This window comes from Phyllostomus hastatus, unplaced genomic scaffold (assembly GCF_019186645.2).
Source record: "Phyllostomus hastatus isolate PE091 unplaced genomic scaffold, TTU_PhHast_1.1 phas_scaffold_46, whole genome shotgun sequence".
Lineage (NCBI taxonomy): Eukaryota > Metazoa > Chordata > Mammalia > Chiroptera > Phyllostomidae > Phyllostomus > Phyllostomus hastatus.
Window position 1 is genome coordinate 23,417,218 of NW_025334032.1, and position 27,538 is coordinate 23,444,755.

Consider the following 27,538-nt stretch of genomic DNA (forward strand, 5'->3'; position numbering starts at 1 on the left):
TCCCATCAGACTGTCAGCTGACTTCTCAAAAGAGACCTTACAGGAAAGAAGGGGCTGGAAAGAAATATTCCAAGTCATGAAAGACAAGGACCTACATCCCAGATTGCTCTATCCAGCAAAGTTCTCATTTAGAATGGAAGGGCAGATAAAGTGCTTCTCAGATAAGGTCAAGTTAAAGGAGTTCATCATCACCAAGCCCTTATTTTATGAAATGTTAAAGGGACTTATCTAAGAAAAGAAGATAAAGAAAAAAACATGTATAGTAAAAGGACAGCAAACTCACAATTATTAACAACCACACCTAAAGCAAAACCAAAATAAACTAAGCAAACAACTAGAACAGGAACAGAACCACAGAAATGGAGGTCACATGGAGGGTTAGCAACAGGGAGGTGGGAGGAGGAAAGAGGGGGAAAAAGTACAGAGAATAAGTAGCATAGAATGTAGGTTGAAAATAGATAGGGAGAGGGTAAGAATAGTATGGGAAATGTAGAAGCTAAAGAACTTATAAGTATGACACATGGAAATGAAATAAAGGGGGGGAATGTGGGTGGGAGAGGGTGTACAGGGTGGAGGGGAGTGAAGGGGGAAATGGGACAACTGTAATAGCATAATCAATAAAATATATTAAAAAAATAAAATAAAATAAAATAAATAAAAATATATATAATTACTAGTGAAAAAATGTAAATTAAAACCAAAATGAGATACTACTACACAACCAGAAGAACTGAAATAAACAAAAATGATAATATATCAATCTTAGCAAGAATGTAGGCACCTCAAAAACCTTTACATTACTAGTGGGAATGTTAATTGGTAATTACTTTTGAACATTGGCAGTATCTTTCAAGGCTAAAATAAACACATACATGTGTGCATGTATATCTAGATATAGATATAGATATAGATATAGATACATAGATATATAGATATAGATATAGATATACACACACACACATATATATATGTGTGTGTGTGTATATTTGGCTTTGTCCATAATAGATATTAACTAGGTAGAGCTAGATAGAGCCTGTGACACTGGAATTTCATTTCTGGGCATATACCCAACTGAAATGACTAAATATGTAACACAGACATTCAAAACTAACCAGAGCAGCTCATTCATGATAATCCCAAACTGGAAACAATCCATATGTTCAGCAACAGTAAAAAGAACATGAAATTATGATATAGTCATACAATGGAATCCTATTTAGCAATGTAACAGAATAAACTGAACTACATGCAAAAGCATGGATGAATCTAAAAGACACAAGATTAAACAAAGGCTGGACAAAAAGACTGCATAGTATATGATTGCATAATCACACATACATTCATGTATATATAATGTATATATTTTTAATGTATGTATATATATTTCTGTGGAATCATATATGTATCAAAAACAGACAATCTATGCTGATAGGAATAAGGATAGTGGTAACATTTGCGGGGGAGTGCCTGGGAAACCACAGGAGGGCTAAATCTGAAATGCTAGCAATTCTAGATCCAGAAATGCATGGTGGTTAAACAGGTGGTTACAGTGTGTACAAAATGTTCACAGTAGGCGAAACTGATTTATGATGATAGAAAGCAAAAGAGTGCCTCTCAAGGGGTAGACACATGGAAATTTCCTGGGATGATCTTTATCTTGATTTGGGTACTGATTACAAGAATATGTACATTTGTAAAAACTCAAGGAACTGTACACTTAAAATCTCTGCTTTTCACTGTATGTAAATTTATACCTCAATAAAAATATCTTAGTGATGATTTAAGAAATGCAAATTAAAACAACAATTAGATAATAGTCCATCAGAATAGCAGAAATGACAACTTTAAGTCATACTCATTGAGGTGTGGGCCGTCACCGTGATCACATCTTGAGCTTGAGCAGAATTTATTGAAGAGATTGATGGCAGAATTGATCTCCTTGGAATTGTGGGACTGAAGTCACTGTTTCTTGCTAGCTGTCAGCCAAGGTTGCTTTTAGTCATAAAGGCTGCCTGTAGTTCCTTGCCACAAGGTCCCCGCAGGGCAGCTCCCAACATGGCAGTTTGTGTCTCCTTTGAGGCCACCAGGACAAATGTGCCACAAAGCTGGGATGGAGTCTTGTATAACATAAACTAAACAACAGAGTGACTACCCTGTCATATTTACTGGCCCTGACCACTGACCCTCAATGGGAGGAAATTAAGCAGAGCACACTCACCAGGGAGTAAGTACCCTAGAGGGCCACCTTAGAATTCTGTCTACCACAATATGATACAAGCGTATGAACATGTGTAAAGAAATATATCAAGTACATTTGTATGATTGTCATGGGAAGAAAGAAGGAATTGGGTATGGGGATTAGGGAAAGGAAAAATTACAATAAGAGGTTTAATAGAATCATTAATTATAGTATGCTATGAAAAGCATTTGAGTTTATATCTGCTCCTGAAGTCCAAAAAAATTCTCTATGGAATACCTCCAAAAACACTAAATTTAAATCAAATTAATCACAGAAATCAACCTATAAATCCCTCTTAGCAACATATTGCATCATGCTGGAATGAACTGGAAGACATTCCGAGGCTCACTAATAATCCTTCCTAACAAACCAGAAATTAAAGAATTACCCACCTCCAATGTTTTGTATGGGGCAGGGTGATTTAATTGGTGGATTGGTGGGGTGTGAGGAAACTCAAGGATATTCTGGCTCATATTATCTTATACCTGAGAAGTCTTCTCTAATTTGTTCTATTAGCAAAACTTTTAGCTCCAGGCAGGATGACATCAAGTTTTCATAGTGTTCACTTTGGTTGATCTCGAGGAATAAATCACATGTATCACCATCATTCACAAAATTCATTTAGAATAGAACTAGGGCTGTGGTGGTTATGGCTAAAAAAGTATCCAAAAATTATTTAAATAAAACAAACAACATGGAAACACTACGCTGCACCTATAAAAATACTGGGACAAAAATATCAAAAGTATTAATAAAAATCAAATGCCAAGGGGTTATAAACAGCAGTAGCAACTGGCACTCATTTGGTGTGTTAACACCCTGAGATGTGACCTTACTCATCCAGATTCCCCTTGAGCAACTTTGGTTCAGTCCCTTCATGCTGCAGAAGGAGTCGTTAGCAGACCAAACTTTGTTACTGATGTATGTGGCTAGGGCAAAAATGTGTGCACTATTTTTGTTAATTATACATGATACTTTTCTGTCCAGGAACCAAGAAAGAGAACAAAAAGAAAAGCAGTTAGCATTACTTCTTTTTTGTTTGTTAGTTTGTTTTTGGTTTTTGTTTTGTTTTGTTTTTTTCTTATTTTTTAAAAAGAGGTAAACATCAATGTGTGATTGCCTTTCACACACCACCTACTGAGGACATGACCCACAACCCAGGCATGTGCTCTGATTGGGAATGGAACTGGCAACCTTTGGTTCACAGGCTGGTGCTCAATCCACTGAGCCACCCCAGCAAGGGCAGCATTACTTCTTTCTTTTTCCACTAAATCAAATAATTGGGCCTCTTTGTATTTGTTTTAATGGATGGTAATAAGAGTATTCTATTTGATCAAATTCTATGCAATCAATGCTTTGGAAGGACAGGCCTAGGCTGCCTTAAATTCCTATCTCTTAGTTGAAAAAGTCATTTGGGGAAACTCAAAAGTATGCAAATCATTTTTTTCATCTGTAAATAGATCTTGCTATGTAGGTAGTGTTCCCAGGCACCTTGTGTACAGGGACATGTCCTGCCTGAGTTTAATGATTCTTGTCCTGTGTTCTGTCATGACTTTGTCAGAACACCCTAAATGTCCTGTACTCAGCTTTTTTCCAATAAGTTACAAAAATTTGCAGCCAGAGCTATCTCCCACCACAGTAACTGGTGCTTAGATCACTTACATGGCAGAACTGGCTGAGAGTCACCCCTCCACAAACAGACCTGCGCAGTGCCTTCTCTCTCCTTACAGGCTTATCTGAGGGAAGTCCAAAAAGGGGGACTGAGAATTTTAAATACCTATTTTTAATATTCAGTGAAGGGAAAGACTATTCTTTGGCCAAAGTCTTAGGTCAGGAGTAAGTAATTACTATTATAGATAACTTCTAGTAGTGTGGCAAATCAGAAAGTCAGCCAATCCACAACAGCCGTACTCCAATACCTAGTTTCTGAAAGTCAGCACATCACTGACAGCCCCATGTCTGAAAGTCAGTCAAGAGGTGACAGCCCCAGCTTCTAACTGAGAGAGAGTAATCACCTCCTTCCCCTGATGAGAATTCTGACAGTGAGACAGCCACCAAGGAGTCTCACTCCACTGATCCCACTAACACAGCTAAAAGCCCGTGAATTCATAAAACCCTCCCTTCTGAAAGCCCACCAGTCTCTGAACACCAGGCTTTCCAAAACCTGATCTCAGACTGGCTTGCTTTTGTTTGGGGAACACCATGTTTACAGCTGGCCTAGACAGGTAAACTGGAAGGTCACTGTTTTGTTTTGTTTTTTAATCACATATCAAGTTCAACTAACTGTTTGTTCATAAGTTCACAACTCTCTCATCATTTAATTCATTGAAAACTAATTTAGAGTTTGAACTTGTAACACACTCACTAACACAACTGCAAAATTATCAAGTGCAGACTGGTGCGGCCCCTGTGGAAAACAGGAGTTTCCTCAAAAAATTAAAAGTGGAACTGCCTTTGGACCCAGTGATCTCACTTCTGAGAATATATCCTAGTAATCCTGAAACACCAATTCAAAAGTATATATGCACCCCTATGTTCATAGCAGCGTTTTACAACAGCCAAGATCTGGAGTACTACAGCTGTAAAAACTCTTACCCTTTGGACCTGGAGAATACTGTGCTAAGCAAAATAAGCCAGTCAAAGATAGATAACTACCATATAATCTCAGTCATATGTGGAAGCTAATGAACAAAATAAACTGATGAATAAAATAAAGCCAGAGGCATGGATACATGGAACAGACTGACAGATCTCAGGGGGCAGGGGAGACTGGAAGAGACTAGTCAAAGAACATGTACACATATATGCATTGCCCATGGACACAGACAACAATGTGGTGAAGGCTGAGGGGCAGCAGGGGCTGGGTGGAGAGGGGCACAGAGGGGGTAAAATGGGGGACATACATAATAGTGTCAACAATAAAAATAAAAAATAAAAGAAGAAAAATAATTAAAAATAAAAAAGAGAAGGTAGAGAAGAGTATATGGAGACATAATGTTACCTTCAGAGAACTAGGAAAGGAGGGGGAGGGGAAAACCTGGTACAATCCTTCTGTGAAACACGAAAGGTTTTTTTTTTTAATTAACCACTATGGAAAAAATTAATTTTAAGGCCACAATTATGGCTAGCATTAGGCTATCTTATATTAGAAGGAACCATGTGAAAAGCAGATTTTCTTGGGGAATTAGAGAGGAATGTGCACTAATAACTAGGTTCCCACTATGAAGTATATGTGCTAATTACCAGCTCACCACACTGACTCATTGAAAGGCGAGGCAAGTACAATAGTCAACCCTTATCCATGGGGGGTATGTTCTAAAACTGCCAGTAGATGCATGAAAGCATAGATAACAATGAACCATATATATACTATTACACCATCCTTTTTCCTATTTGTACATACCTATGATAAAGTTTAATTTATAAATTAGGCATAGTAATTTATAAGCGATTAACAAGTAACTAATAATAAAAATAAAACAATGATAGCAATACCCTGTGATAAAAATTATGTGACTTGGGTCTCTCTCTTTCTCTCAAAATATCGCGTTGTAACTCTACTCACCCTTATTGTAATAACATGAGGTGATACAATGTCTATGTGATGAGATAAAGTGAGGTGGGCACACTGGACAAAGAAATGATTCAAGTCCCTGGTGGGGCAGAGCTGGACAGTGTGATTTTTCACCATTTAAAACTTATAATTGAATTGAGTGTGGGCTGTGAACCAAAGTGTTGCTGATTCAATTCCTAGTCAGGACAAATGCCTGGGTTGCAGGCCAGGTCCCCAATGGGGGCCATATGAGAGGCAACCACACATTGATGTTTCTCTCCCTCTCTGTCTTCCTCCCTTCCCCTCTCTCTAAAAATAAATAAATAAATTTGTTAAAAAATTGTAATTGTTCAAGAACAATGGCTACTGTGAGTCCCAGGTATATTCCAGCCTGAAAACTCCACAGCTGCTCCCTCAAGTCTCTCTTCAGTGCCTCCCACTCCATCCTCTCCTCACTTGAAACCAGTCCACACCACCCTGCCTTTGCTGGGGCCCAAAAGAAAAAGGGAGAAAAGAAGGGAGAGAGACAAGCATGAACTGGCTGCCTCCCATATGTGCCTGGACCTGGGATTGTTCATGCTCAGACTGGTAGTCAAACCTACAACCCAGAGTAGGTGGGAGCTGTGAACACCAGGATACCTGCTGGAAGAGGAAACCAACCAACAAAGGAACCACCAACAGATAACAACAGAAGAAAGTGAAGGAGGGAATGGAAGACACACTAACTCACCCAGGACCTATCTGGAAATACAATTAAGTGGTGGAGAAATTACTAAAAACAACTAACTGAACAAGAGCAAGAGAGAATCCTCAAAACCTTGCACACACAGAAGAACCAGCTTCAACGCAACCTGCCCACACCTGCACAACAGAATACAAGAGGTGGTGGATAGAGTGACCCTCAGTTAACCAGCTGGAGAGAAGGACACTCCATAAGAAAGACCCAACAACAATCAAAACCCAAAGACATACAGAGAGCCAACATAAATGACAGCCCAAGACCAACAAGCTCAGGAGATCCAGGAGTCTACACCACTGAATCTCACAGTTCTTCTACCATAGAAGTTCACACCAGAAACCCATGGAGGCAGAACAGATCAATTTAAGAGGTAGAGGCTAACAAGAAGAGTCTCACAAACAATGAGAAGGCAGAGAAACAATCCCCAAATGAAAGGAAAGGAGGACGCCTCAGAAAGAATGCTAAATGAAAGAGAAGCAAGTCAACTATCAGATATTGAGTTGAAAGCAATGATTATCAGGAAGATCAATGAACTCACAGAGAATTACCAGAAACTACAAGAAAACTACAATGAACTCACTGAAAACTATATCAACATGAAAAAGGAAATAGAAACTATCAATAAGGACCAAGAGGAAATGAAGAATGCAATTTCTGAATGAAAGAACACAGTTGAAGGAATCAAAAGCAGTCTCAATGAAGCAGATGATCAGATCAGCGAGCTGGAGGACAAGATAGAAAAAAACACCAGAAAGAGCAAGAAAAAAAAAGAGGCTCAGAAAGAATGAACAGAGGTTAAGGGAAATGCAGGACAACATGAAATGTAATAATATCCGTATAATAGGGATACCAGAGGAGAAGAAGAAGAGCAAGGGATAGAAAACCTGTTTGAAAAAGTAATGATATAAAACTTTCCTAATTTGATGAAAGACAAAGTCACACAAATCCAGGAAACTCAGAGAGTCCCAATCAAGAGGAACCCAGAAAGGCCCACTTCAAGACACATCATAATTAAAATGGCAAAATTCCAAGATAAAGAGAGAATCTTAAAGGTAGCAAGGGAAAAACAGGATGTAACATACAAGAAAGCCTCGATAAGACTAACAGGTGACTTCTCATTGGAAATGCACCAAGCCAGAAAGGAATGGCAGCAAATATTCCAAGTAATGAGAACCAGAGGCCTGCAACTAAGACTACTTTATCTAGCAAGGCTCTCTATTAAAATGGAAGGCCAAATAAGGAGCTTCTCAGACAAAAGAAGCCTAAAAGAATACACTTCCACCAAACCAGCTCTGAAAGAGATGCTAAAGGGAATGCTTTAAGAAAGAGAAGGAAGAGAGAGAGAGAGAGAGGAACACAGGTATGAAAATGGCAATGAATAAGTACCTATAAATAATAACCTGAAATATAAATGGATTAAATGCTCCAATCAAAAGCCTCAGAATAGCTGAATGGATAAGAAAGCATGACCCACACATATGCTGCCTACAAGAGACCCAACTCAGAACAAAAGACCCACACAGACTGAAAGTGAAGGGATGGAAACAAATAGTCCAAGCAGATGGAAAAGGCGGGGAAAGCCAGGGTACCTATACTCATATCAGACAAAATAGACTTCAAAAAAAGGACAATAAGAAGAGGCCCAGGAGGTCACTTCATAATACTCAAGGGAACAATCCATCAAGAAGACATAAACATTGTAAATATATATGCATGCAACATAGGAGCACCCAAATATGTAAAGAAAATCTTGGAGGACTGCAAGAAAGATATTGACAGCAACACAACTAGAGTAGGGGATTTAACACTGTCAAAAATGGACAGATCTTCAAAACAAAACATCAACAAAAATATTGCAGCATTGAACAATGCCCTAGATGAAATAGATTTCACTGATATATATAGAGCCCTCCATCCCAAAGAAGCTAAATACACATTCTTTTCAAATGCACATGTAACATTTTTAAAGATAGACCACATGATAGGATACAACACAAGCCTCAACAAATTCAAGAAAATTGAAATCATATCAAGCATTTTCTCTGACCACAAGGAACTGAAATTACAAACCAACCTCAAGGAAAAAACTCAAAAACACTAAAATTCATGGAGATTGAATAGCATGAGCATGCTATTAAACAATGAATGGGTCAAGAATGAGATCAAGGAAGAAATCAAAAAGTTCCTGGTAACAAATGAAAATGAACTCACAACAACCCAAACCATATGTGACACAATGAAGGCAGTCCTGAGAGGGAAGTTCATAGTGATACAGGCCTACTTAAAAATAAAAACATTTTAAATATACAACCTAACCCTACACCTACAAGAACTCAGAGAACAACAACAAAGACAACCCAGAGCAAGTAGAAGGAAGGAAATAATCAAGATCACAGCAGAATTAAACAACATAGAGATTAAAAGCACAATTTTAAGGATCAATAAATCCAGGAGCTGTTTCTTTGAAAAGATTAACAAAATTGACAAGCCTTTAAGCAGACACATCAAGAAAAAAAGAGAGGACCCAAATCAAGGCAATCAGAAATGAAAGGGAGAGATTACAACTTAATACCACAGAAACACAAAGGACTATAAGAAATTACTATGAAGAACTACAGTAAAGCCAAGAAATTTGAAAACCTAGGTGAAATGGACAAATTTCTAGAAAAATATAATCTTCCAAAACTCAAGTAAGAAGAAGCAAAAAGCCTGAACAGACCAATAACAACAGACAAAATTGAAGCAGTAATAAGAAAAAAAAAAACCTCCTGACACCCACAAAAGCCCTGGACCAGATGGTTTCACAGGAGAATTCTACAAAGCACTTAAGGAAGAGCTAAGCCCTCTCCTGCACAGAGTATTCCAAAAAATCCAAGAAGTTGGAAGACTCCCAAACACTTTTTACGAAGCCAGCATCATCCTAATCCCAAAACAATATAAAGATACAACAAAGAAAGAAAACTTCAGCCCAATATCACTGATGAACATAGACACTAAAATCCTCAACAAAATACTGGCAAACCACATCCAGAAATACAATTAAAAGATCATACACCATGACCAAGTGGGATTCACTCCAGGGATGCAAGGATGGTACAATATTTGCAAATCAATAAAAGTAATACATCACACAAAAGAAAAGACAAAAATCATATGATCATATCAATAGATGCAGAAAAAGCATTTAATAAGGTACAGCACCCATTTATAACAAAAACAGTCAGAAAACTGGGAATAGAGGGAGCATTCCTCAACATAATAAAGGCCATAGATGAGAGACCTACAGCCAACATCAGACTCAATGGGAAAAACTAAAATATTTCCCACTAACATCAGGAACAAGACAAGGTTGTCCACTTTCACCACAGCTATTCAACATAGTATTGGAAGCCCTAGCCACAGCAATCAGACAAAAAAAAAAAAGAAATAAAAGGCATCCAAATCAGAAAAGGAAACAAAACTGTCATTGTTTGAAGATGACATGATAGTCTACATAGAAAATCCTATAGACTCCACCAAAAAACTGCTTGACCTAATAGGTGAATTTGACAAAACAATGGGATACAAAGTTACTATTCAGAAATCAAAGGCATTTCTGTATACCAACAATGAAATATCAGAAACAGTAATCAGGAAAAAAAAATCCCATTTGATATAGCAACAAAAAAAATAAAATACCTAGGAATAAAACCTAATCAAAGATGTAAAAGAGCTATACTCAGAAAACTACAGAACACTGAAGGAAGAAATTAAGGAAGACATAAGCAAATGGAAACATACCATGTTCATGGATTAGAAGAATTAATGTCATCAAAATGTCCATACTACCCAAAGTAATTTATAGATTCAACACAATACCTATTAAAGTACCAATGGCATATTTCACAGATATAGAACAAATACTTCAAAAATGTATATGGAACCATAAATGACCCCAGGTAGCTGCAGCCAGATATTTTGAGAAAGAAGAGCAAAGTGGGAGAGATCATAATACCTGATATCAAACTGTATTACAAGGCCAATGTAATCAAAACAGCCTGGTACTGGCATAAGAACAGACACATAGACCAATGGAACAAAACAGAAAGCCCAGAAATAAGCCCAAGTCTCTACTGTCAATTAATATTCAACAAAGCAGTCAGCAGCATAAAATGCAGTAAAAATAGCCTCTTCAACAACTGGTTTTGGGAGACCTGGATAGCTACATGCAAAAAAAAATGAAACTTGAGCATCAACTTACACCATACACAAAAATAAATTCAAGGTGGATAAAACATTTAAATATAAGTTGTGACACCATTAAAGTCCTAGAGGAGAACATAGGAAGGAAAATCTCAGATATTCCATGCAGCAGTATTTTCACTGATATATCCCCTAGATCAGAAGGCACAAAGGAAAAATAAACATATGGGATCTCATCAAAATAAAAAGCTTCTGAGTGGCTAAGGAAAACAGCATTAAAATGAAAAGAGAACCAACTGTATGGGAAAACATATTTGCCAATGATACCTCATACATGGGTTTGATGTCCAAAATATATAAAGAACTTACACGACTCCACTCTAAGAAGACAAGCAACCCAATTAAAAAATGAACAAAGGCCCTGGCTGGCATAGCCCAGTGGATTGAGTGCAGGCTGGGAACCAAAGTGTAGCAGGTTCGATTCCCAGTCAGGGCACATGCCTGGGTTGCAGGCCATGACTCCCAGCAACCGCACACTGATGTTCCTCTCTCTCTCTCTTTCTCCCTCCCTTCCCTCTCTGAAACTAAATAAATAAAATCTTTAAAAAAAAATGAGCAAAGGACTTGAATGGACACTTCTCCAAGGAGGACATACAGAGGGCCCAGAGACGTATAAAAAGATACTCTGTATCACTAGCCATCAGAGATGCAAATTAAAACCACAATGAGATAACACTGCACACAGGTCAGGATGGCCATCATAAACAAAGCAACAAACAACAAATGTTAGAGAAGTTGTGGAGAAGAGGGAACCGTAGTGCACTGTTGGTGGGAATGCAGACTGGTACAGTTACTGTGGAAAACAGTACAGAATTTTCTCAAAAAACTAAAAATGGAACTGCCTTTTGACCCAGCAATTCCACTGCTAGGATTGTATCCTAAGAACCCTGAAACACCAATCCAAAAGAACCTATGCACCCCAATGTTCATAGCATAACAATTTACAATAGCCAAGTGCTGAAAGCACCCTAAGTGCCCATCAGTAAATGAATGAATCAAAAAACTATGGTACATTTACACAGTGGAATTCTATGCAGCAGAAAGAAAGAAGGAGCTCCTATCCTTTGCAACAGTATGGATGGAACTGGAGAGCATTAAGTGAAACAAGCCAGGTGGTGAAAGACAAGTACCATGTGATCTCACCTTTAACAGGAACCTAACCAACAAAACAAACAAGCAAGCAAAATATAACCAAAGACACTTAAATTGAGAACAGACTTACAGTGACCAGAAGGGAGAGGGGAGGGGATTACAGGGGGAAAGGGTGAAGGGTTTGCAGGAACTATTATAAAGGACACATGGACAATAACAAGGGGGCCTGGAAACAGGGGAGAGAGGTAGGGAGGGGTGGGGTGGTGGGGGCGGGTAGGGGAAAAAGGCAGAAAACTGTACTTGAACAACAATAAAAAATGTGAAAAAAAGAAAAGAAACTTGTAATTTTTTATTTTTGGAATTTTCCATTTAATATTGTTCCACAGTTGATCATGAATAATTGAAAATGCAGAAAGCAAAATCGTGGATGGGGAGGAACTGCTGTAGCTTGGGAAATCATCCAGGCCAGGACTAGGCGACCAGGAAACTCAGTGATAAAGATAAACACTTTGAATGCACTATTTTAAATAACCAAAATTAATGCAAAATTTTATGACAAACAAAAATACTGAAATTTTAAAGGAAGACAGTAACTGACCCTGACTCACCTCACTTGCCTCACCCGCATCTTGGTCCTGGGGGAACCCCAGCTTTTTGCCACCCTCTTAAATTTTGCACCTGAGTCAAGCTCTTTGCTTGCCTCTTCCTAATCCTGGCAGTGGTGGCTCCTATCCTTAAAACCCTTCATCCTAAACAGAAACACACACACACAGAGTCACACATATTCATACACATAAAAATGCTCCATGTTGTGATTCTGGTCTGAACTGCCCGCTCTGCCTCCAAAGACTGAGTTCCTGCCTACATTCAGCAATGCTGGTCTTCACAGTAAAGACAACACATTTAAGATATACAAATATTATTTCCCATTACATTGGTTTCTGGATCTTTTTTGGTGTCAGAAGATGAAATCTTTTCAGGAACTGTGGTCTGCAGAAATATTTTATGAGGATCTAAAATAAAAATAAGCAAAATTATTTTGGTACCTGTTATCTCACATTATCCATTTCTAAATTCAATCCTGCATTTGTTTCTCTATATTACCAAAAAAAATTGTATAATCTATGTATCTACTCTTCCTTTCCACTGTCTTTTCGTCATTCTTACTACATATTTCTTAACCCTTGCCAAGATCTCATGATTTTATTTTCTCTTTATCTACCTCTATACACACACACACACACTCACACACTGATTAGGCAGTTCGACAATTGGACTATGTAACACTGAGTAACAAATACAGGGTTACTGTATGCCAACGAAGTGTGGAGATGGGAACAACACAGGTACATTAAGAAAAAGGGATCATTTTCAGAGAAAAGACAGAATATTGAACACAAAGATGACCTGCAACTTCCAGTGGAGCAGGCTGAGGACAGCAGTCAGCCAATCAGGAAAGCCAAAGATAAATAGCTTCTTTACGGCAATGCAATTACTTTTACAACAGCAGAATTTTGAATGTGTGAGGGACCAAGTTTCATTTTTATCTGTTTTACAGACAAAGAAACCATTCCAGAGAAGTGAAAAGATCAGACCGTGAAGGAAAGGGCAAGGATAAAGTGGGTGGGGCAAGCGAGGGGCCTGGTTAAGGGACGGGGCATCAATCCTGAAGCAAAAAAGTACAGCCCCCTAATCAAAGCCCCTTTAGAAGCCTGTGCTGGGAGGAGGAACAATGATCTGTACTTACGGGGGCCTGCCTGCAGACCACCAAGTCCCGTGAGAAGGACCAGAAGAAAGAACATGGCTCCGTTGTCTTGGAACCCCGCTGGCCGAATAACAGCAGTTGAGACGTTGAGGCCAGTAAAGGTGCAGCTCGCGCAGGGTCGCAGAGCCAGGAGATGCGCCAAACGGAGTGGGAGAGCAGGCGACCAGAGGGGCAGAGCCTGTGCCAGAAAACGCAGGGCTCTCTGCTGCCTCTGGAGGTGAGTTGGCATAAAGCAGGTGGGCAGGTTAGGGCTTGATGAAGACTTGACAACGTCCACACACTTTCAATTTATTGTTAAGGAAGGAAAGACTGTGTAATTTTCAGTCCTCAGATTAGGGTGGTGTTTAATGAGGCTTTTGCTGGTATCATTTATTTAGGATAAAGAAGAGGAGGAACGAAGATAAAAATGCTCAAGTTACTCATCAAACAAATTTCTGCCAATTATATTACACCGCCCAAACAGGAAAAATGCATTATTTGCAAAAACTGTTGCAAACACAGTTACTTTTTTAAATTTAATTGTTGACTACTCCATTACCAGACACCTATTTTATGCGGAAAACCCCCATAAAATCCCTGTTCAAATATAGATGCTTTAAAAAAAAACACAAAACTTCTCTAACCCTGGCTGTGTGGCTCACTGGACTGAGTGCTGCCCCGAGAACCAAAGGGTTGCTGGTTCAATTCCCAGTCCGGGTATATGCCTGGGTTGTGGGCCAATTCCTCAGTGGGGAGCACGTGAGAGGTAACCACACATTGAAGTTCCTCTCCTATTTCTCCCTCCTTTACTCTAAAAATAAATAAATGAAGTCTTTAAAAAAGACAAAACTTCTCTAATATCGCATTATTATTGCCACACTGTATAATAATGTGGGACCTAGTTTTTACTTCTTTATGTAACAAAATGACAGTGAGCTCCTTGAGTTTTCTTTTTGCCTCATATATCCCAGGCTGGGTGCTACAGAAGCCAATGACGGAAACACCAAGAGCAGACAAAAGAAAAAAATAAATATAAAAACCCTCCTCTCCCTAGCCAAAGGACCAAAAAAGGGGCAATATAGCAAGACAAAAAAACTTTAACAACTTACCTACTTGCTAAATACCGCAGGAAAGAACCACAGCTCCATTCCAACTCCATCAGCAAAGGCAGAGTAGGGAGCCTAGACTCCTGCCCTGCTGGCTCTGACAAGATGCCACTCTCCCCTAAGCACCAGGGTGGTCTCAGAAATGACCAAGTGGGTAGATGGAAATTTTATACCTACCCACAATGCCACCTAAGTTGCTGCTGGAGATTTTAAGGAGTCTCATGAGATAATAACCAAAATGTCAAACCAAGAATCTCAAACTGAATGAGAAAAGATAACAAATAGCCAAAAGATAACATAGAGAGATGTTGGAATTATCTGATGACGATTTTAAGGAAGCCATCATAAAAAGCTTCAGTGCGAAATTAACAACATACTTGAAACCAATGAAAAAATACAAAGTCGCAGCAAAGAAACAGAAAATACAGAGTAGAACCAAATAGAAATTTTAGAACTGAAAAATGCAATACCCCCTAAAAAACTCACTGGGTAACTTCACCCAGTAGAATAGAGAATACAGAGATAAGAACTGATGAACTTAAGATAGAGAAGCAGAAATTACTCCCTCTGAACAGTACAGAGAAAACAGACTGTAACAAACAACAACAAAAACAGAGCTTTAAAGACTTGGGGACTATAATAAAAGTTCTACCATGTCATCAGAGCCCCAGAAGGGAAGAAAGAGGGTAGGACTGATAAAATATTTGCAGGCCAGAGGAGATTGGCAAGGAATATTCAAAGTGATGAAAAGCAAGGACCTACACCCAAGTTTATTCTACACAGCAAAGCTATCATTTAGTATTGAAGAACATGTAAAGAGCTTCCCAGACAAGAAGAAGTTAAAGGAGTCCATCACCACTGAATAAGTATTGCATGAAATGTTAAAGGGTCTCTTTTAAAGATAAGAAAAAAATATGAACAATAAAATGACAATAAATACATGTCTATCAACAATTGAATCTTAAAACATAACAAAACAGGCCCAACAGCAACAGACTCAGATTCAGAGAACATTTTGACAGTTGCCAAATGGGAGGGGGGCGTTGGGGAGATTGAGGAAAAGATGAAGGAATTAAATACATATTAGTTGTTACAAGTAGTCATAGGGATATAAAGTATTACAGGGAATATAATCAATAATATTCTAGTAAGCATGTATGGTGTCAGATGGGTACTAGATTTATTGGGATGATCACTTATAAATTTATAATGTCTAGTCACTGGGGTGTACATCTCAAACTAATATAGTATTGTACATCAACTGCAACTGAAAAATTTTTAAACAATTTCAATGTAAAAATAATATAGTCCTAGTTGTTTATTTTTCCTCTTGTCTCCCTTGCCTGAGGAGATATATCAGAAAAAAATAGTCTGCAAGCAGTGTCTGAGATTTTACCAGCTATGTTTTCTTCTAGGATATTTATGCTTTTGAGCCTAACATTTAAGCCTTTGATCTATTTTGAATTTATTCTTGTTTGTGGCATAAGAAGGTGATCTAGTTTCATTTTTCTGCACATTTCTGTCCAATTTTCCCAACATTATTTATTGAATAAACTATCTTTAGTCCATTGTATTATGTGCTTGCTTCCAAATATTGACTATAAAAGTGTGAGTTTATTTCTGGGCTCCCTATTCTGTTCCATTGATCTATGTGTCTGCTTTTATGCCATTACCATGCTGGTTTGATTACTATGGCCTTATAGTATAGTTTGATGTTAGGTAGCAGGATTCCTCCAATTTTGTTTTTCTTTCTCAAGATCACTCTTGCTATATGGGACCTTTTGTAGTTCTATATAAATTTTTGAAATATTTGGTCTAGTTCTGTGAAACATATCTGCATAGGAATTGCATTGAATCTATAGATTGCTCTGAGTAGTATGGACATTTTAATAATATTAATTCTATCCAGTATATGCTTCCACTTATTTGTATCTTTTTCAATTTTTTTCTCCAGTATCTTATAATTTTCTGAGTACAGGTCTTTTACATCCTTGGTTAGATTTATTCCTAGGCATTTTATTCTTTTTGAAGCAATTGTGAATGAGATTGTTTTCTTAAGTTCCCTTTCTGACAATTCATTATTGGTGTATAAAAATGCAACTGATTTCTGGGTATTAAGTTTGTATCCTGCTACTTTATTGAATTCATTTATCAGTTCCAGTAGTTTCTTGATGGCCTCTTCAGGGTTCTCTATGTATAGTATCATGTCATCTGCAAAAAAGATAGTTTTACTTCTTTCTTCACAATTTGGATGCCTTTTATTTCTTCTTATCTGATTGCTATGGCTAGGACTTCCAGTACTGTGTTGAATAAAAGAGGTGAAAGCAGGCATCCCTGTCTTGTTTCCGATCTTAAGGGAAACACTTATAGTTTTTGCCCATTGAGTATGATACTGGCAATGGGTCTGTCATATATAGCCTTTACTGCATAAAACTAAAAAGGAAACCATCAACAAAATAAAAAGACAATCCACTAAATGGGAGAACATATTCACTGATATATCTGAAAAGGGGTTAATGTCCAAAATTTGTAAAGAACTTTTAAAACTCAACGCCAAAGATACAAACAATCCAATTTAAAAATGGGCAAAGGACTTAAACAGACACTTAAACGGACATACAGAGGATCCAGAGACATATGAAAGGATGCTAAGCATCATTAGCCATCAGAGAAATGCAAATTAAAATCACAATGAGAGACTACCTCACACCTGTCAGAATATCTATCATCAATAAATCAACAAACAAGTGCTGGCAAGGATGGAGAGAAAGGGGAATTTTGCATTGGTGGGAATGCAGATGTATAGCCACTATGGAAAGCAGTATGGAGATACTTCAAAAAATTAAAAATAGAACTGCCTTATGACCCTGTAATCCACTTTATACAAAGTGGGAATTTATACAAAGAAACCTGAAGCACTAATTCAAAAGAATATAAACACCCCTATCTTCATTGCAGCGTTATTTACAACTGGCAGGATATGGAAACAGCTCAAGCCCCCATCATTAGATGAATAGACAAAACAACTATGGGACATTTATACAATGGAATATTGCTTGGCCATAAAAAAGAAGAAATGTTACCCTTTGCAACAACATGGATAGACCTGGAGAACATTATGCTGAGTGAAATAACTAGAAAAAGACAGACACCATATGATTTCATTCATATATGAAATCTAATGAACAAACAAGCAAAATAGAGACAAACTCATAGAGAGAAGGCTGACAGCCCCAAGGTGAGGAGGAGGGGTTAGAGGGTAGAGGGATAGAGCCAAAAGTAAAAAGGACTCATGCACATAGACAACAGTGTGGTGATTGCAGGGAGAGAGGGAGTTATAAGGGGGATAAATAGTAATGGAAAAATACAATAAAAATTAAATAGTAACAATCATAAAAGGCAGAAATCAATGAAGCCGAAAACAGAGATGCAACAGAGAAAACAGCAAAACCAAGAGGAGGCCTGAAGGTACTAGATTAATTATATGGAAAAACTCTTTTCAAGATTGGTCACAGAATAGTATCAGTATGATCGGAAATGAAAAGGGGACCATAACTATAGGTCCTGTAGACATTAAAAAAAGATGTTATGAACAACTTTATGCCAAAAGATTCATCATGAAGTGAAATAGATAAACTCCTTTTAATATTATAATATCTTAAATTATCACAAGATAAATGGAAAATGTGAATAGTCCTCTCTCTGTTAAAGAAATTGAATCCATAAGTTAAAATTTTCCCACACATAAAACCCCAGCTACGTTGGTGAATTTTGCCAAATACTTAATTGAAAAACTAAATAACTTTATACAAACTCTTTCAGAACACAGGAAATGAAAGAACTGCCCTGGCCGGTGTGGCTCAGGTGGTTGGGCATCATCCCGCAAACTGAAAGATCTTGGGTTTCATTTCCGGTCGGGGCACATGCCTGGGTTACAGGTTTGGTCCTCAGTCAGGGCACATGCAGGAGGCAATTGACTGATGTTTCTCTCTCACATCAATGTTTTTCTCCCTCTCTTTCCCCTCTCTTTCCCTGTCTCTGAAATCAATAAAAGAAAAAAAGAAAAGGAGAGAAACTTTTCCTAACTCAATTTATCAATACTGAGACCAAGCTCTGATAAAAGGTTAATCCTTGCCCAAGACCCAAGACCCAAGGCCAAGCTCTCTGGGAACTGTAATGACATAGGAACTTCATTTCTCTAATATGACTTTTTAATTAACTCAAGCTAGCTTTGGCCCTTCTAATAGCACCATGACTCACACACCTCCTTTCAACCAGACCCTTCCATATTCACACAAACTGCATGTCCACTCCCTTAACCATTAAGCCCGTAGAACATCAGGTTCTAGTCAACTCAAACTATCTTAAGAATAGAGCCTCAGGTCTGCTGCTCAAGGGAACAGAGTTTTGGACAAACTAAAGATAATGTCTTAACTTCAGTTTTATTTCAGCCCCAGGCCCATGAAAGCTGAATGAGCCTCCGAACTACACCCTCAAGAAACCTGACAGAATGATGCCATGGCTGACATCAGGACCTGATACAATGATCAACTACTCCTGCCCTGGTCCCAGCCAATCAGTAGAGCTCACCGCCCCAACTCCCTTGGTCACCAAGACTAATGATTTTCCCCTATATAATCTATCCTCTAGGGGCCACTGGGGAGCCAGGTCTTACACCTGTCTCTGGGCTTAGCGTTGTTTTCTTAAACAAACCTTTGTTGCTGCAAACCTGTGTTGATGAACACAGGCAAATGAACCCCATTAGTTCAACAAGAGATTTACCCTATTGATCACCCAGGAAAGGGGCAAGAGAAAGGTGTTGGGCAAAGCAAAAGGCTTGGAGGTTGAAATACAACCTCCAAAGCAAACACAGCATCTCCCAGAAGCCTGGCTTGGAGTTGTAGGGAAGGTGAGGTGGGTTCAGTAAAATTTGCATGTGGCCAGTGACGTCTGTGAGAAAACCCAGAGGAGGAACAGGGCCCACCACCCAGAGCCCTTCCTCAATAAGGGCAGTTGGTGCCAATCCCCCCAGCATCTGGGACCTCACATGGTGATTCGAGAGCTGTGGAGAAGAGCTCTGGGAGCCGGGTGGGGATGGAAATGGCCTGGTTGAGATGATTACCTTTAGCTCAGGGCCCTGAAATGACAGAACTGCAGAGAAAAACAGACACGCATGCAAATTGGCCCACATTCAGTTTATTGTTTCCTTCAGCTATGACAAGGAGAGGGAAGGCAGAAAGTTCATTTCTCAGTGAGACACTCAGGATTATCCATCGCCTTCTGAAGAAATTACCAGTTACTGTGAAAGAGAACAAAGATACACATGCTTAAAGTTCCAATGGCAAACAAAGTCCCTTCCACGGTAAAACATGAAAATGGCTGGACTGCTGCCAGGCAAAAAAATTCATATAGCAGGAAGAAATTCTGGAAAGAATGTTTACCATTTTGCTTGTGATGTTATTTGGTTATAACTTATTCTATCATTTTCTGTGATTTTTGTGGAGTCATATTTAATTAAAAGTATTGCAAATGAGAAAAACTATCATTTTTCCACATACAATGAGTTGTTCATGAATATAACAAGTTAATTTTCATTTTTTTAGAAATTTAAATGCATGTTAACTTTTCTTTGTTCATTATCTTCCGTCAATCATTTTTGGTTTTCATGTTATAATCATTGTTTGTGGTACCTGGAAGCTCATAGACCTTAATTAAGCACTGTGACTCCAGTGTCTAACGGATGAAATGGCCCTGATCATGAACTCACTCTGTAGACTAATTTACATACCTCATCTCATATTAGATTCAACAGTTTAATCCCACTCTGTCCTCAGGAACAAGTTCCCAACAAACTTTAGGTAACTTTTTGAAACTGAAGAAAAAGACTAAGTGATTTAAAAACCTATTAATAACAAGACTAGAAAAGATTAATAAATTATTTTTGGTACACTACTTTACCAATTCATCTACCCAATAAATAACTTAGGAATTAATTGTGGACTATGAATTTCATTTTAATTTCAAACAATTTATTTTAAGAGACAACTCTTAATGTACTTACCTAGTGTTTTACATTTGGGTAGTTTCCTGTCATTCGGATCTAAATAAATAAGGAAATAATGCCTTTAGTCTGATAAAATACAATCTGACAAACATAATTTTCATGACAGTTTCTTCCTCTTTCCTTTCAAAATTTTGGTAAAAAAGAAATAATTGCCAATTTTAAATTTTTATATTATTAAACATCAAAATAAAATTATTGGGCATCTTTTCTATGTTTATATCCACAGATCTCTTATGTCAGAGCCCCAAACAAAAAGAATAAGAAAAAAAAAGAATAAATTGAAGGCAAATTACGTGAGGCTAATTGATAGAGAAGATAATATAGATAAATTAGCAAGAGACTTCAGTCATGATATAGTTTACCCTTTGCATCCTTTCCCTGTCTATTTTTTATAGCTTCAAAACTTACAGATTTTTCCTACTTTTCTGACCTCCAAATACCCCTAATATATTTAATATAGTTAATTCTCCACCAAACCAATAAAGGGATTTGTATATCCAGATTTGTGAGACTATTGTGAAACTACTGACATTACAACCCATTGGGTTTCCAGCTTCTAAAAAAAAAATTGTTCTGGTAGTATTTACTCAAGGAGTTGGTTCTAACAACCCCTCCCATGTTCTTTCCAATTTAAAAAGATACTGAAAAAAAAATTTGAAAATAGGGGAAAAAAAGAAACAGTAAAGTACAACTCTGTCTGCTTAGCTTATTAAATTTAAGTAAAAAAAATAATACAAGAATGCTTTTCTTGGGTACACTAAACACAAACTAATGAGTTAACATTCATTCCAAGTTACATTCTTCAGATGCAATATACAGTGTTCTATAGATGATGCTCTCTCAACTGCCCCTGTCTACTTGAATGCCACTTCTAGGAAACGATGACATGTGAATGACACATTCTATAATGAGATAATGTGAGAGGAAAATTGGAGTAGTTATAATATTAATTATGTGTATATGTGAAGTTCAAGACTAATCACTTATTCATTAAACAAGTATTTATTGCACATTTACTCTGTTTGGTGCTAACTATAAATTGGTTAGCAAAATATGTGTAGCCCTTACCCTCAAGGCGTTTCATAATACATAGGGAAAGTAATGCTGCTAAGTGAGCAAAAGGTTGGAGGAATCCAAGTGTTTGGCACCATTACCACAAATTTCTTGCTAATGGTGACAGGGAACAGAGACAATAAAGAAAATCAGTGTTTTTTCCTTCATTCTTAGTTTGGAGAAAGTAACTAAGGTCTATAAAGAGGTGATTACATTAGGAGACATCCAAAAACAACAGAGAGAATAAAGGATATGGAATTGCTATAGCTTCCCTAATGGAGGGACCGACTTCATCAGAAGGACAGAAGGACAGAAACCATATAATGGTGTGGAGTAGCCTGAAAACTTAACCTGAGGATATGCAGATGAGATATTCTGAAAAACCAGTGGATTGGTTGTAACTAGAAAAAGATACTTGAAAGAAAAATGCCAGACAGTACAAGAAAACTAAAACTATAGAAGGGAGAAAGAAAGTATTTATTTGAACTAATACTTGGTCCTTATAAATATTTGATGACTTCAGAAGGGTCACAAGGCCACAACTGTGGAGCAGGGGAAACTAAACTTCAGAGAACCCTTGTTAACACAATTGTGGGCTGTTGAGGGCAGTGGGAAGCGTGGAATTCTAATGTGTTTATGGTACTGTCTCTTAGATAAACTCCTCCTAGGTGAACTAATCATTCACTCAGTTGTTCAAATTGAGTTTATGGGTATAAACATGACCTGAACAAAAAAGTAATATTTCCCTTTGTGTATCCCATCACAAATGATACAAAAAATGCCCTGCTTCAGAGTTAGGTTCACAGAGTAGTTATAAATACATTGTCTGTTATTAGATTTAACTAGTTTTTTCCTATGTATCAAAAGAGGAAACAATCAATATAAATTTAGTCAACTGAAGAAAAAAGATTGGGGTAATACTTGTTCCAAGAAAGAGAAATATGCATATTTTAATGCAGTACTTTATCAACTGTGGCTGCTAAAAAAATACTAAGCAATTATTTGTTCATTCTTATTTTTGTCATATACTTATTTATAAGAAACACTTCCTAAATTGCTTACCTGCTGGTATACATTTGGGAACTCCTTTCTGAGCTGGATCTAAATAAAAACAGAAGTAAAACTAATGTCTAAAAGTTATATTTTAAAACATATCTATTTTAATAATGAAGATTAGGGCATTTTATGCTAAAATTAACTTGTATTAATACTTGCGGCATGCAAATAAATAGCATTCTTATTTACCCAACATCAAGTACAATATGCTGGGGAAAATTTACATCGTCCAATGAGGAAAAGTACCAAGATATTAAAGACTGGTTTTTTCTTTATCACTGCTAAGCACATAATACAAGTTTGACTCTGAATGCCTAAATGTGGCCTTCAGGCTCCAGGCTCTTTTTATTCATCGATATGTAAATTGCCATATTTTACAAGTTAAAACTCCCATTTACTTCTGGGCAATCTAGCAGACTGAACTGACAGAGAAACTTCCCCCTTCTGTTCTATAAGGAAAACTTCCCCTTTGTCTTCCACAGGAAAGCTGATGAAGATAGCACAAAAATGTTAATACTCAATTGAGATTAAGAGCCAGAAAAGACTTTTCCTTCTGTCAATAAAATATGATAGAAGTTCAGAGGGAAAACGGACTAAAGCTGAATGACCACAAGGAAATCTGAATTACTTAACACCCTAAAGGATGTGCTTTTAATAACCTCAGCTTGGAAGGAGTTAAAGGCACAGATACTTAGATATTAGAAAGCTAGAAGGAAGCCCAAGCCTGGTAGTCTTGAATGCAGATAATACAAACTATGTCACTAGGAGTTCAACAGACAAATCGTCTCAGCCATGTAAATAGGAAAGGATCACCAAGAAATGCAGAGTCCCAGGCCTGTACCATGTATAGCAGCAGGACCTCCATTTGCCTATTCCCATATCCATACATTAAAACCAGCGAACACTGAAAATATTGAAACATTCAGGCCCCAAGATAGGCAAACCTGAAATGTCCTACTCTTCCTTACGCATGCTTCTACAACTTGGGGCACGCGGGACTCCCAGGAGAACAAGTCTAAACTGCAAATGACTGCCCAGTAAACTCCTACAACCACAGCACAGCAAAAAAATTCCCACAGGATCAACAGGTAATACGAAAACCTTTAATAGAAATGTTTAGGATCTCCACAGAGATGAAGTCAGAAATAAAGCAAGAAAAGGATAGCTGTTAAAAATATGGGTGAGAATGGGTGACTTGGAAACCCATGTGGATATCAATGTCAGAGAGAGAGGTAGAAAAGCATAATATATGGACAGCCACATTAAGAAACATGGAGGCTAAAATGAGATGATCCTCCCATGGACAGGCATTTCAGTTGAGAGAAGAAAAAAAATGAGGAAGAGTAAATAATTGAGGAGATAATGACTAATTTTTTTCCAGAATTAATGACCTTAATGCAGATATTTCAAGACTGTATTGAATCCAGAGTTGGATAAATAAAAACAAATTATATCAGAACATATCACAATAAAATATTGAAACATTCACTATGAACAGGAAACCTTAGAAGCACTCAAAGAAAATACATATTGAGTGGAAAGGAATAATTAAATTAATCAGACTAACAAGTGAGGTCTCAATAATGACAGTAGATGTCACATTACAACAACAAAATACGCTAAGACTGTGGAAAGTGACCCTCAGCTAAAAGTCTGTAACCATCTAAGCTATCTTTCAAAGAGGAATGTGAAAAAAAGACATGTTCAGACATTTAACACAAAATGCTTACAACCACTAGCTGAAGCTAAAAAGGGTGTACTTCAGGAAAGAGAAATTAAAATAAAAATGAAAAAATAAATTCAAGAGTGAATAGTGATCAAAGAAATTAGTAAATATGCTGCTAAACCCTGGTAAGTATTCATATGATGCAAAATGTGATGCCAGTGGCAGCAGTGACAACATGACTGATGTAGGGGAGGCCACGGAGGGAAAACGCCCAGAAGCTGAGTCAAATGACAATCGGTGAGAGATTAATGACTGAAGTTTGTTGTTAAATGATCTCAGATCCTCTTGTTGTTTAGGCAAATACTGGAAATATTCATTGAATTTAGGTATTTAACAGTTCATTACACCACTATGGTATTAATGGAACCCACACTAGAATTAACTCCACCTCTCCACATTCTTTGACTTCAACAGATTTCCCCACTGACTTTCCACCAGTTACAGATTATTTCAAAAATAAATGTAAATCAGATGATTTTTTGTTCTATTTCTTTTAAAAAATGACATTGGGATTTTTATGGGGATTGCATTAAGTCTGCATATTGCTTTGGGTAATATGGTCATTTTAACTGTTGATCCTTCCAATCCATGAACATGGAATATCTTTCCACTTCTTTGTGTTTTTCAATCTGTTTTAATAATTGTTTGTAATTTTCAGCATAGATCCTTTACATACTTTGTTATACTTATTCCTGAGTATTTTATTGTTCATGTTGTAATTAAAAGGGATTTTTTTCATTTCTTTTTCTGAAATTTCATTGTTAGGACATAAGAATGCAATGGATTTTTGTAATTTATTTTGTATACAGCCTCTGTACTGTATTTTTTTTACTGTTTCTAATAGTTTTTGGTGGAATCTTTAGGGTTTTCTATGTAAAGAATCATGTCAACTGCAAAAAATACAATCCTGAGGGGGAAAAAAATGAAGCCAAAGTTAGCACACTCCCTGACTTCTGATTATACTACAAAGCAATGATAATCAAAACAGCATGGTATTGGCAGAAAAACATACACAGACACCAATGGAACAGAACTGAGAGCCCAGAAATAAACCCATGTGTATCTGAGAAAATAATTTTTGACAAAGGAGCCAAAAATATACAATAGAAAAAAGAGAGTCTTTTCAGTGAAAGCTGCTGGGAAAATTGGAAAGCCACATATAAAAAGAAAACTAGATTACAGTTTGTTCCCACATATAAATATTAATTCAAAATGGACCAAAACCTAAATATAAGACCTAAAACAATATATTACATAGAAGAAAACATACATACTAAACCTATGGACTTTGGTCTAAGAGATTATTTTATGAATTGGGCCCCAAAGGCAAGGAAAGTAAAAGCAAAAATAAATGAAGGGGACTGTATCAAACTAAAAAACTTCTGCATACAGCAAAAGAAACTAACAAAACAAAAAGGCAATGAACCAAATGACAGGAGACATTTGCAAACAGCTTCCACACAGGTTAATACCTAAAATATATGAAGAACTCATACAACCCAACACCAAACAAACAATCCAATTAAAAAATGGGCAGAGGATCTGAACAGACTCTACTCCCAAGGAGACATACAAATGGCCAATGGATATATAAAAAGATGCTCAACTTCACTAGCTTTTAGGGAAATGCAAATCAAAACTACCACCTCAGACCTATTAGAATGGCTGCTCTCAACCAGACAAATAATAACAAGTGTTGAAGAAGTTGTGAAGAAAAAGGAACCCTCATTCGCTGCTGCTGGAAATGTAAACTGGTACAGTCACTATGGAAAACAGTATGGAGGCTCCTCGAAAAGTTAAGAATAGAGCTTCCATAGGATGCAGCAACTCCACTTCTGGGCACCTACCCAAAAAATTTTGAAAATATTTATTTGCAAAGACATATGCACCCCTATGGCCACAGCAACATTACTCATGGTGTCCAACACATAAAAACAATGGAAGTGTCCTTTGATAAATGATGGAATAAAGAAGATGTGGTACATATACATGAAATGTTGCCATTTGTGACATGGATGGATCTTGAGAATATCATGCTAAGTAAAATGTCAGACAGAAAAGGTTATGAATCATATGATTTTCCTCCTAGGTAGGATATAAAACTGAAAGAAAAAAATGAACAAGCCAGAAAAACAAAGAAGAAGTCACAGACACAGACAATAGTATGATGGTTACTGGAGGGAAGAGGGGTGCAGGGGAGTAAAAGGTAAAGAGGGTCAAATATACGGTGACAGAAGATTCGACTTTGGTGGGCACTCAATATACGGATCATGTGTCATAGAATAATACATTTGAAACCTATGTAATTTTATGGTTTTGTTTATTACATGTTTTGGAGTGATACTGGTTAATGAAATTATACAGGTTTCATGTATATAATTCTATAATACATCATCTATATATTGTATTGTGTGTTCACCACCTCATTTCCTTCTATAACCATTTCCCCCCCTTTACCCTCTTCTCTCTCCTACCACTCCCCATTCCCTCTGGGAATCGCCATATGGTTGTCTGTGTCTGTGAGGGGGTGGCCAAAAAAACCCTCCAACCACCTTCCTCTCTTAGAGCTCTCAATCTGTTCTATATCTATGAGTCTGTTTCTATTGTCTGTTGGTTTATTTTGTTCATTAGATTCCACATAAGTGAAATCATATAGTACTTGTCTTTCTCTGAATGGCTTATTTCATTTAGCATAATGTTCTCTAGGTCCATCCAAGCTGTCAGAAAGGTTAAGATATCCTTCTTTTTTACAGCCAAGTAGTATTCCATTGAATAAAGGTAGCACAGCTTTTTTATCCATTCATCTACTAACAGGCATTTGGGCTGCTTCCAAATCTTGACTATTGTAAACAATGCTGCAATGAACATAGAGGCACATATATTCTTTCAAATTAGTGTTTCGGGTGTTTTTGGATATATTCCCA

The 27,538-nt window shown here is 37.3% G+C and overlaps 2 protein-coding genes across 2 annotated transcripts in view; both read right to left on the reverse strand.

Moving 5' to 3' along the window:
• LOC123807759 (disintegrin and metalloproteinase domain-containing protein 5-like) overlaps positions 1–20,508 on the reverse strand; it is a 108,909-nt gene extending 88,401 nt beyond the window's left edge. The window contains exons 1-2 of the mRNA XM_045821799.1: positions 20,504–20,508; positions 13,613–13,841 (exon numbers count right to left, since the gene is read on the reverse strand). Of these exons, the coding sequence (XP_045677755.1) occupies positions 13,613–13,841; positions 20,504–20,508 (234 nt within the window). The remainder of the gene's footprint in view (positions 1–13,612; positions 13,842–20,503) is intronic.
• A 286-nt stretch (positions 20,509–20,794) lies between these two features.
• ADAM32 (ADAM metallopeptidase domain 32) overlaps positions 20,795–27,538 on the reverse strand; it is a 109,484-nt gene continuing 102,740 nt past the window's right edge. The window contains exons 23-24 of the mRNA XM_045821800.1: positions 22,895–22,933; positions 20,795–20,815 (exon numbers count right to left, since the gene is read on the reverse strand). Coding sequence (XP_045677756.1) covers positions 20,806–20,815; positions 22,895–22,933 — 49 coding nt within the window. The 3' untranslated portion in view covers positions 20,795–20,805. The remainder of the gene's footprint in view (positions 20,816–22,894; positions 22,934–27,538) is intronic.